We start from the raw sequence: 12,000 nt of genomic DNA, 5'->3' as shown, positions 1-12,000 counted from the left end.
TTTTTTGTTTTGTTTAATCGTTTAGGGTTTTTTCGTCACTATTTGATAAGAAATGATTAATCAGGATTATTATTAATAATATACAGTAGTTGATGTTTGTAACTTGTTTGTATTATCGTCGTCAGGACTTTTATTTTAAAATGACTCGCGTCTCAATACAGAGAGAAAGCTCTGATTTAATATTTAATATTTTATTAATAATATAAACAGTATTTTAATGACACGTGTCTCTGTTTAACAGTTTAATGTAGTTTTATTTTTGATATCTTGTTTTTCCCATGATGCACCTGGCGCTGCTCGGCTGTATTTTTACTTTCACTCTGTGTGAAGAGTCACTTCAGATCTCAAATCATCACAGTGAGTAAAATCTGTTATAATCATATTAAACTCTTTTGTAATGCTTTTAAAACTGATTAAACGATCTTATTTATCACAGAGAAACAAACTTTAGTGTGATTTATATTTGTATGTATTATTATTATTGTTAGAACGGAAGTTAGAATCAGGACGTTTGTTGAATGTGAAAGTAAATGAACCTCAGCTGTAAGGTGAACCGTTCACAATATCAGGAGTTTATCTGATAAATCACCATAAAACGAAGCTGAATCACCTCAGGTTACCTGGGAGGTTTTTTAAACATTTGACTTTTTCATTTATCTCCCTAATTTAGACCCAGCAAACTGCCTATTGCACTGGTGACTTCTATTACATGCACAACACCCACACTGAATAAAGAGGGTAACAGTTCCGGGCCTTTATGCAGATATACAGAATAGTTCAGCTTTTGTAGATTTTACTGATCTTCTGAAGCAGTATAGCCCATCCTGAGACGTGTTTTCAGTCCAAAATTAACTTCTTTTAGTCCCCAAATTGGGTCTTTTCTCTCATTACACACAGCTTTTATGATCTACTGTATAGTAATGGCTCTACATTTATAGTAAACATAATAATACATATATAGTTTTTAATTATTATTTTTCATAATTTGAAACGTGAGAAAAATTGTCAGAAGTCAAGCAAGCTTTAAATCATCATGGGTTTGGAGGCTGGCATGCAAGTAGGAATCCCCTGCTCCAACACCAGCACCCTAAATCTCAATCGAGGTTGCTAATCACATGGACAAAAAACAGGAGCAGGGTCCACTTTCTTGCTGGACAGCATCTAAAAATATATATTATATTATATGGCAATGTAAAGCTTGCTTGTCTGTGGACAGTGTCACCCATGTTTCAGCAGCTTTTGGCAGAACTGCTTCCAGTAATTCTTGGGTTATGTCTAAGTGTCTGGACAAATTTCCTTTTTTCATAAGGAGACAATTTGGGTTTTCTTCACCACTTTTTATGGGTGCAGGTAAACTTGTCTTATTTATATGGGCACAGAAAAGTAAACACTAAAGTATGTGTTTCAGTAATTTATGTACAGAACAAAAACAGTGACAGAAATCAACATGGCCATGAAATACTGAACATAACCCTTGTTAACCTTTGATGACATTTATCTTCCTATAGGTCATGCCACATCTGGCTCTTCTCTATTTGTGTTTCCTGCCCTTGTCCTGGGCTGCGGTAACACAAATCGTAGAAGAAGAACCACCATTCCCAACCGCAACCAATGGACAGCCCTTCCCCTGGAACAAGATGAGGCTTCCTGAATCCGTTTCACCCTTCCATTACAGCCTCCTGATCCACCCCAACCTCACCAGCCTGGACTTCACCGGTAATGTAAAGATCAGACTGGATGTTCTGGAGGACACTCATACCATCGTCCTCCACAGCAAGGGCCTCGACATCTCCAAAGCGGCCCTGGTGGATCTGGCCGAGGGGCAGAGTCAGGTTTTGAGGGTGCTGGAGTATCCTGAGTACCAGCAGATCGCTCTCATCAGTGATCACATGATGCTGAAGAGGAACGAAGTGTATGTCATCGAGCTGGAGTTCTCAGCCAAGCTTTCGGAGAGCTTTCACGGGTTTTACGTGAGCACGTACCGCACCAGTGATGGAGAAGAACGGTAAGGAACTGTGGTAAAATACATTGTGTGAACTTGACAGGGACACCTTAGGTCTTTTTCCAGTCAATCTAATAATAAAAACAATGATCTAAAGGCTAAACTACTCAGATCAATGTTGCACTATAGTATGAGGATCAGTATTAAACTAGTTATGCATATAAATTGAACTGTAATTTTCCTCTTGCTGTAATTTTATTGGTGTTTATGTTACAGAGTGGTGGCATCTACCCAGTTCGAACCGACCAGTGCGCGAGCCGCCTTCCCCTGTTTCGACGAGCCTGCCTTCAAAGCCAATTTCTCTATCCGTATTCGCAGAGAGAGCAGACACATCTCCATATCCAACATGCCCAAGGTACTGCTCACACTCCACATTTTAAGTATCTGGACCAATACTTAACATCCTGACATGGAACGTTGACTTTTTCTCCCAGTTGCAGACACTGGCTCTTCCGGGAGGCTTGTTTGAGGACCAGTTCGACGTGACGGTGAAGATGAGCACGTACCTGGTGGCTTTTATCGTGTCTGATTTCCTGTCCATCAGCAAGAACACTGAGCATGGAGTCAAGGTGTGTGCCGTCGCAGCTCCGCCGTCCTAATATTTATGGATCTTTGACTTTAATCTCATTGAAAACAAGATTTGTGATATTTGCTGTATGTCTGAGCTGATCTGGAAAACCACTAACACAAACAACACGAGTGGAAACCAAGACTTTACATCCACTAATGCACCTCTTAGTCATGGCAGTCTTGGGGTTTTAGTCGGGCTTGTTTGACTGAACCTTCTTTAAAAGATAATGGAACAGTAGTCTCTTGCCAAGGTCTGAAAAGAGAACCCAAACTTTACCTTTATGCTGAGAAGAACTTAGGTGCAATTCAAGAACCACTAAAACAGATCTGCCATGAATTTGAGGCTATTGAATCATGCGTGTCAAACTGGAATCCGGCCCACGAGTGCTTAAAAGACGAACGATTGTCTTAAAATACACCGTAAAATCCTACATAAACTGCATCTCCCACAATGCAGGCCGATTTGTGACCCTCAAAAGGACCGCATCCTGCAAACCACCACTAGATGGCAGCATTTAATTGAGGCGGTTTTTCAACAAGTGATGCTGAGAAATATTTACAACAATCAAGTTTGTGCTTCGAGAAGAGAAGCCGGTGCGTCTCTTGTGTTATGAGGCCGTGTCTGTGGTAAAGCAGGACAATATAAATGTAGATTTACATTATAAATATACAGAATACATTTGGCATTTTGACACCAAACACAGAATTTAACCTCCAAGAAAACAACAAATTGTCCAAGACTTAATGCAGAGAGCAATCACAGCAGGATACGTTACAGTCGGCCCTTTGAGGGCCACCGTGATGCAGATGTGAGTTTGACACCCCTGGCTTGGGTGTTGAATTAATAGTCGTACCTGCTGGATGTGTATTTTTGACCCGGCATGTTATCAGTACAGTAAAAATGATTGTATTTATTCATTTATTGTTTATCAGATCACGGTGTACAGCATACCAGAGAAGATCAATCAGGCTGAGTTTGCTCTGGAGGCGGCAGTGAGGCTGCTGGACTTCTACGACGATTACTTTGACATTCCATACCCGCTTCCAAAACAAGGTCAACACTGCAACACAATAACATTGGAAGTCTATCTGTGATATTTATGGTGTTGGGTCAGGGGTGGATCTACTGGTGCTTCCAAAATGACACATCTGATAAAGCTTTATCCTAATAACCCTGTCCTAATAATATCTGTAGAGCGTTCACTCTTGAAATCAAGCCAGGTCATTTACTTTTATTACTTCCTTCATTGATAAAAATATGTTGTGTCCAAAGTATTAGAGATATATTATTTTTATTTATAATGTAACCAGAATGACTTGTCAGCTGAGGCTCTGAGCTTTCCATCAATAGGTCATTTACACCAGTCTCTAAACCAATCAGATACGAAGAAAAAGGACATTTAAAAGGGAATGTAAACAAACAAGCTGCTCTAGAAGTTAAAATAATAGGTTTAACCGGGCATACAGTGCGGCTCTGTAGCTAGACACCGGATCATGAGCCACAAACACTTAAACTCAAATATTCAAGGGGCGTCCACATACATTTGGCTGTATAGTCTGAGAAGGATGAAAAATATCATGACGTTTTCATTTCTCTAGATCTAGCAGCCATTCCAGACTTCCAGTCAGGCGCGATGGAGAACTGGGGTCTGACCACGTACCGGGAGTCGGCTTTACTCTTCGACCCCCACAAGTCCTCGGCCTCCGACAGGCTGGGCATCACCATGATCATCGCCCACGAGCTCGCCCATCAGGTCTGTGCCCGTCAGTTTGTTCTATGTGCGTCTGTGTCTCTGACGCCTGCACAGGTGAGGTTCAGAAGGTTCTTGAGGTCTGAAGACTTTCTGAATCCTCTGTATAGAAGGTCAGGCTTGGAGTTCCAGAGGTTTCAGCAACACTTGTTCGATAGAGATTGATTGGAACACATTTTTATCTGTCACAACAACTTCAGAGTATTAATTTGATGGTGTAGAAGGTTCTGTTCTTCAGGTTTGTGGCATGGTCTCTTAATTACTCATCAGTGGTTATGATTGATTATAGCTGGTGACTTCTCTGTGCCCTTGTAAACAGGGCTATCCATCAGACATTACAGTAAGAAAGTCTACACAGCTCTGGAATCCATCTGGTCTAAGCAACTTCAGCTCTCAAGATCACCAGCAAAAACAAAAGTAGAAAGTAGATGGAACAGTGGTCTCTGAGCCAAGGCTGGAAAAAGCAACCTGTCACCTGATGCTAAAAGGAATCGTGTCAGTCAGGGTCAGCTGTCCGAGAATCACCATCGAATAGGTTCATGACAATCTTAAAAAGAGTTTTATGGTCAGATGCAACACAGATTTGGTTATAATTACTAGAGGTACTTTTGTAGAAGGAAAGGTGAGGCGTTCAGACCCAACAACACTGCACCTACTGCTATTTGCTGAGACAGTGTACATAATAACAAAGAAGAAATTCCTCCTCACAAGTTGACGTCAAATCTTGATGCTAGAATGCAAGTCCACTAGTATGCAGATCAGTGGATTGATCACAAACAAACCTTCTCAGCCTCCGTTCTTCTCCGCAGTGGTTTGGGAACCTGGTGACCATGCAGTGGTGGAACGATCTCTGGCTGAACGAGGGATTCGCTAAGTTCATGGAGTTCGTATCAGTGAACATCACCAACCCTGAATTGCAAGTGGTGAGTGACTTCTAACTGCTTTTACTAACTGTGAACCGTGAGTCGAAATCCTAAAGCAGTTTAAAATTGCTTTTGTATCCTGGATCTTTGTCCTGCTGCATAACCCAGTCATGGACAGATGACCTCACATTCTCCTGAAGAATTTTCTGATCGAGTTGTATTTGTTATTCATTCAAAAACACCACATTTTATTTGGTCCTGAAGCAGCAAAGCATCCCAATCACACTCATCATTGCTATGTTTGACTCTAATAGTCTGAGGGTTTTTTAAGCGACCCAGATCAATGTCTCTGTCCACTACAGGAGGACTATTTCTTGGGGAAATGCTTCGAGGCGATGGAGGTGGACTGTTTAAGCTCGTCTCACCCTGTGTCCACCCCGGTAGAGAACCCGGCTCAGATACAGGAAATGTTTGATGACGTCTCCTATGACAAGGTACAAATCTAAATCTTTTGAAAACTTCTGTGGAACAAATCCCTACAATTTTAGAGGAGCAGCTTCCAGATTTCCTTTGTGGCTTGTTTAGTTTTTATAAGGATGTTGTGTGTCTTTACGACAGCAATAGTGTCTGGAAATGTCTAGTCATTTAGCCTGGAAGTCTGCCACGTTTGTGTTGTATGGTGAGCAGTAACACTGGGATGGGGGGGGGGTGCTCTTGGATAAATGTTGCTCCATTCTTCCTCCAAACTGACTTCAATTCATCAAGCTTTGAGGCTCCGTCTGGTGAACTCTCATAGGATTTAGTCTCTTGGCCAATGAGACTCAGCTCTTCCTCCGGTGTGTCCCAAAACATCTGATCTATTCTCTATAAGTTTAGGAGGAGGGGTGGGACAAAGATGATTACTGGTCTCTGTGTAACTGTTGTTCCTGCTGCCTCCAGGTCATCCTGCAACTCTAATTTGCGAACAACTGCTCTCAAAACGTTTATCATCTGTAATAATAATAATAATACATTTTATTTATATAGCGCTTTTCAAGATACTCAAAGACGCTTTACATAAGACAAATAATCAAAACAAATACATACACCATACAAATCATAGTACAAAATCAAAATAGTACATCAACATCAAGAATAATTAAGATAAAAACAAAGAGAGCAGCATAAGACAGTTCATTAAAAATTAGCTTAATTATGAGAGAGAACAACAAATATAGAACAATTTCTTAAAATTAGACAGAAACAGGACAGATTTACATGCAATCAGGAAACTGAAAACTTTACAAGTTTTAGGATCTAGGACATTTCTGTTGTGATCCAAGTATAAAAAACTATTAAAAAGAATAGCTATCTGTTATATCTGTATCATCAGTCTGAGAGTCAGATTATTCTGTGAACATCCGTATTTAGGTTTATAGCTCATTGGCTGTTTTAAAACGGAGGCCTAACCTAGGCAGAGTGGCTGTAGTTTCATATTACTCCACTCCTTTAAGGTGGACCGAGCCATGCCTTGTGGTACATCTAGTGCCTCCTTCTTCTGATCTTCATATTTCTGGGAATTCGATCCCTGCCTTGTTTTAAATGCTTGTTCCAAATTATTTTTATTTGTACTGAGGACGGTCTGTACCGTACTGACAGACCTGGGAAAGGACATTGTCTAGGGGCTTGAATTGTGTTTGCTGTTTCTCAGGGCGCGTGTATCCTCCACATGCTGAGGGAGTTCCTCACCCCTGAGCACTTCAAGATGGGCATCGTTAAATACCTGAAACGTTACAGCTACCAGAACACCGTCAACACTCATCTGTGGGAAAGTCTGACTACCGTGAGTTTATTCATTTTTACTAACCAGTTCATACCGATCAGGGTTGAGGTGGGTCCAGGATCACCCAAGAAACACTGGGAGCAAGGAAGAGATACATCCTGGTCAGGGTGCCAAACTATTGCATTGAAACACCCTAGAGATGAATTAGAATGACGACTGTGAGCCCGGCCTTATCGCTAGCCAACTTCTTTAATGCCCCTATGGGTTAATGGAATTGAATCCTTGCGGCCAAAAGTATGTGGACACCTGACCATAAGGTAGAATGTTCCATTCCCAAACTGTAAGCTTTTGTGGCTATAACAGCCTCCACTCTTTCAACAATCCTTCCACTAATCTGAGGAAGTCTGTTTCTATTAAGCCAAAAAAAGGGTGGATATGAAGTCCACTGACGTTAGACACAGTCGAGAGGCACAGTCACACTGTGTCCACATATTTTTGGCCATATTATTATTGGCCAATTTTCAGTGTAAGGGGTTGATGATCAGTGTTTTGTGTCCTGCTGCTCCTCACAGAAGCAACACTCGAAGGATGAGGTGGACGTCAAGGCTATGATGGAGACGTGGACGCTGCAGGAGGGCTTTCCTCTGATCACAGTGGAGGTCAGAGGTCGGGAGGTGCGCCTGAGCCAGGAGCGGTTCCTCAAGGGTGAGGACGTCTCCAAAACCTCCGGGTAAGTAGAGCACAGATCAAATGTACAGCTCATCGGGTATTCGGTTCTACACTAATGAGCCGTAAGTTTATGAACTGCCCGGACATGGACTCAAGATCCATCTAAATGTGCCCTGTGGTATCTGGTACCAGTGCATTTCCAGCAGGTCCATTGACTCTTGATAGAACCATGTTGCTAGTGGATGGTCCTACATATGGTTGACCGACACGTGTCCAGCCATCCAAGTGATGTAGGAGAAAACTGGATTCATTGGACCAGGCGACGTCCACTTTGAGACTCTAGTGAGACTCTAATACTCACTGTAGGTGCTTCTGGAGGTGGACAGGAGTTAACATGTGCACTTTGTACCTTATATGTGGGTCCTTATGTGCGCTTTGCTAACGAGACTATTGTTTGGAAACAGATTTCTCTGGCACGTTCCACTGACCTACATGACCAGCGGCTCGAACACAGTGCATCGCTTCCTGCTGAAGACCAAGACAGGTGGGATATTCAATATTTGTTATATTTTCGTATGAATATGGACGGCCACTGATCATCTGAACAGCTACGTTGGGATTAAGATGTCATTATCAGCCTGAATATTAGCGTGAACTTATAGTAAGGATGCTGATGGAGCACCAAAAACTACATGGGCAAAAGTATGTGGAGACCTTTCCAACATTAGAGCCTGACCTTGAGGCACAAATTCCACAAGCCACTTCCATAATCTTGAGAAAAAGCCTTCCCAGAAGAGAGGAGTCTTGTATTAGCAATAGACAGCAGGGTGTCAATCGACAACTCCATTGTAATGCTCATGGTTTTAAAAGGGACATCCAAAAAGCTCATGTCAGGTGTCCACATACTTTTGGCTATTTGGTGTACTGACAGTAATTGGTTACTTGGATCATTAACATCAAGACCCAGAAGATCAAACTCAAGAGAAGCTTGGTAGAGGCATTCAACTGAAAGATTACTGGTGAGGTCAACACAGTCATCCCAGTAAATCCTGTATCCTGATCTCAGGTGTGCTGTACCTGCCCGAGGAGGTGGACTGGATCAAGTTTAACGTGGACATGAGCGGATATTACATCGTACATTACGCCGGATCGGGCTGGGACGACCTCATCTCTCTGCTCAAACGCAACCACACGGCGCTGAGCAGCAACGACCGCGCCAGTCTCATCAACAACGCCTTCCAGCTGGTCAGGTAAGCTACACATCACCCGCCAACCGTGGAACGCTATCGTGGAACGGAGTATTCTCAAGCGACCTTTGCTGTGTCTGTCAGTGTGGGGAAGCTGCCGCTGGACAAAGCTCTGGATCTGTCGCTGTACCTGAGCCGGGAGACGGAGATCATGCCCGTGACTCAGGGCCTCAGTGAATTAGTGCCACTCTACAAGCTGATGGAGAAGAGGGACATGGAGGCTCTGGAGAACCAGATGAAGGTCAGTCACTTCAGGTGGCGGAGGAGGAGCATGCTAGCCCATGTACCATTGAACTAAGAGCACAATTGAGGAGCAAATTTTATAGCCCTTTATAGGTGGTACTTCCATCCTATATTTTCTAGATCTTTGTATTCACCTTGATCTATAAATATAAATATAACACGGTGTGATGGTTAACCGATGAAGGTCAGTCACTTCAAACTGTAGTGCGGCTTCATGTGGTGGAGAAAAAGCATATCACTGAAGTAGGAGTGCAATTGCTGTGGAAAGTGGTCCTTTATAGGTGTTCCTAAAGGTTTTGGTTCAATTGGGGTGGTATTTGGTCTACAAATGTTGGGAACCTCCAACCTATATTCTCTGGGTTTGTGTTCATCTAGATCTATAAATAAAATGGTAACATGCTGTGATATTTCCTGTGATTTCCTGGTTGCAGAGCTACATCGTCCATTTGTTCCGTACGCTGATAGACCGGCAGACGTGGAGCGACGACGGCTCCGTGTCCGAGAGGATGCTGCGCAGTTACTTGCTCATGTTCGCTTGTGTGAGGGGTCACGCTTCCTGCGTCTCCAAGGCCACCCAGCTCTTCAACAAGTGGAAGGAGTCTGACGGCAACATGAGGTCAGAGGCTGTCTTGTTACATACGTGGATGGATATGTACTTTTTTGATACTTAAGTGCCCGGATGGCAAAGCAGCAATGGGCAAAGTCTGAGATCTGACAGTGGTACCAGCCTGGCTGGACACTCGACAGACACAGTTGGCTGCATCTGAGGAAGGGAAGGCTGAAGGAAATACAACCTTCTCGCCTCTCCAACAGTGACCACTGCTGTCTGGTCAAGGCGTCAACACGAGTGTCGGAGAAATGCAGGCAGCAAAAAATGTCTGCACGTTCTCTCATAATTAATACTCGTTTAATGATTTTAACATATTCGGTGAGAAGAAAAGTTTGTTACTTAGAAACCTTGATCTGTATTTTGTACTTGACCGTGTGTAGAATCTAATATATCCTCTCTGACCGTAACTCTTCTGATGCAGTCTCCCTAATGACGTCAACATGGCGGTGTTCGCGGTGGGCGCTCGCACCGAGGAAGGGTGGGACTTCCTGTTCGAGAAGTACCGCAAATCCCTCTATACCTCGCTGAAGAGCCGAATCAAGTCGGCTCTGTCCATCTCGCCTCTGGCTCACAAACTCAAATGGTGAGTCTTATTTTTACGATCTCCATAACATGTCCAGAACGCCTCGACGTCGGTCTTCAATGATGACGCTGTGATGATAATGATCTGTTGGTGTGTAGGATGATGGAACAGAGTCTGGAGGGGTCGGTGATGAAGATGCAGGACCTTCCGTACGTGGTGGTGAGCATCAGCAGGAACCCTAAAGGTTACAAACACTCTTGGGACTTCCTGAGGACCAACTGGCACACGCTGGTGAAGAAGTAAGTTCAGTTTTTTTTTTTTATACTATCCAGTAGGTTTGTGTTACTTGATTGACTCTTTAATTTAAAGGTTTTTCATCTGTAGTAGCGTAAAATAGTAACTACCCCTCCTTCCAATTCCTTGTTATTACATATTTATTACACAGAAAGGTCAGCGTTGGTGTATTGGCACTATATTTCTGCCTTGTTTCCATGTGGCACTGGATGCATCACAACCCTGTGATGATGAATGGATGAGTGAATAACCACACAGAGGAAATTTAATGGAAATCCAACACATTTATTAAAATACACACAGAATAACGTTTGTGCTCCGACTTTCAGGTTCGACCTGGGATCTCACTCCATTGCGCACATGGTGACGGGCGTGACCAGCCAGTATTCAGAGAAAGAGAAACTGGAGGAGGTGGGTTGTGGCTAGAGGTCGCAAGAACTTTTTAAAACTGGCGGGTACTCTCGGAAAGACCGGTGCCTTTGTTGACCCACTTTCTTCCCTCCCGACAGATCCGCGGATTCTTCGGCGCGCTGAACCCCGAGACCGGCTCCGAGCTGAGGTGCATCCAGCAGGCGATGGAGAACGTGGAGGAGAACATCCGCTGGATGGACAAGAACCTGCCGCTGCTGCAGGCCTGGCTGGACAAGAACCACCCCGACCCGCAGAAGCGCCCGGACCCGCAAAATCACACCGATCTGTGAACAGCCACTATAGATCAGGGGGTGCGAATTTCTTCACGCTGGACCAACGAGTTAAGAGCGTCCACGTTCAGCAAGCTGTGAATGTACGTCGCTGGTTTTAAGGACACTGGAGTAAAATGATTCTAGTTTTAGCATTGTTTGGGAGGGTAAAGATGTTTGCACTAAATACAGGAGCGACAAATACACTGGTTTACCTTTTTCGGTTCGGTACCCCGTTGTGCTTCTAATTTTTGAGAGTCCACCTGTATGGTTTATTGATTTGTGTTGTATTTTGCGGTGTGTGTGGTTGTAAATGTATTTTTAATGAGCACCGTCAGGCAGCTTTGTGTTTCCTTCAGAAAGTTGAACTTAAGCACCATTTCAATCAAATTTAAATAAAATTTAAAGTGATACACATTTTATGACCAGAATTTTTTTTTTTAAAAGGCATTGACGTAACTTTAGCACCAATAACAGCCTCCACTCTGGAGTATTTGTGGGAATTTGGGTCCAATCGCCCAATTTTAAATGCCCCAAGCTTCTGGAAATAGGCTTACCATTTGATTCGGTTCTCGTGGCGGCACTTTAATGCACTCTTGTACTTCATGAATCCTTTCTCATTGGGAACGGGACAGCGTTTAGGTCTACTGCACTCATTACTTCGAGCTCCTGTACACCATCGCGCCAACTATTCATGCCTTCCAAAAGAACAAGGGATTCGTGCTACTTAGTGTGTAACTATACCACTGTTAGTGTACTAGTTAGCATACTATGTAGTACAGTACG

The 12,000-nt window shown here is 43.2% G+C and overlaps 1 protein-coding gene across 1 annotated transcript; it reads left to right on the top strand.

Annotated features, from left to right (window-relative positions):
• Nucleotides 1–330: 330 nt before the first annotated feature.
• On the top strand, nucleotides 331–11,631 carry erap1b (endoplasmic reticulum aminopeptidase 1b). Its single transcript, XM_063018172.1, has 18 exons — nucleotides 331–357; nucleotides 1,509–2,005; nucleotides 2,219–2,357; nucleotides 2,437–2,571; nucleotides 3,506–3,626; nucleotides 4,172–4,326; nucleotides 5,133–5,246; nucleotides 5,549–5,680; nucleotides 6,877–7,008; nucleotides 7,521–7,678; nucleotides 8,082–8,161; nucleotides 8,684–8,867; nucleotides 8,949–9,105; nucleotides 9,539–9,723; nucleotides 10,139–10,300; nucleotides 10,399–10,539; nucleotides 10,864–10,945; nucleotides 11,044–11,631. The coding sequence occupies exons 2-18, from the start codon at nucleotides 1,512–1,514 to the stop codon at nucleotides 11,233–11,235; spliced, it is 2,763 nt and encodes a 920-aa protein (XP_062874242.1). The 5' UTR covers nucleotides 331–357; nucleotides 1,509–1,511; the 3' UTR covers nucleotides 11,236–11,631.
• The last annotated feature ends 369 nt before the right edge of the window (nucleotides 11,632–12,000 follow it).

Source organism: Trichomycterus rosablanca, chromosome 21 (genome assembly GCF_030014385.1).
Source record: "Trichomycterus rosablanca isolate fTriRos1 chromosome 21, fTriRos1.hap1, whole genome shotgun sequence".
Lineage (NCBI taxonomy): Eukaryota > Metazoa > Chordata > Actinopteri > Siluriformes > Trichomycteridae > Trichomycterus > Trichomycterus rosablanca.
This window is presented reverse-complemented; position numbering and strand designations above follow the sequence as displayed.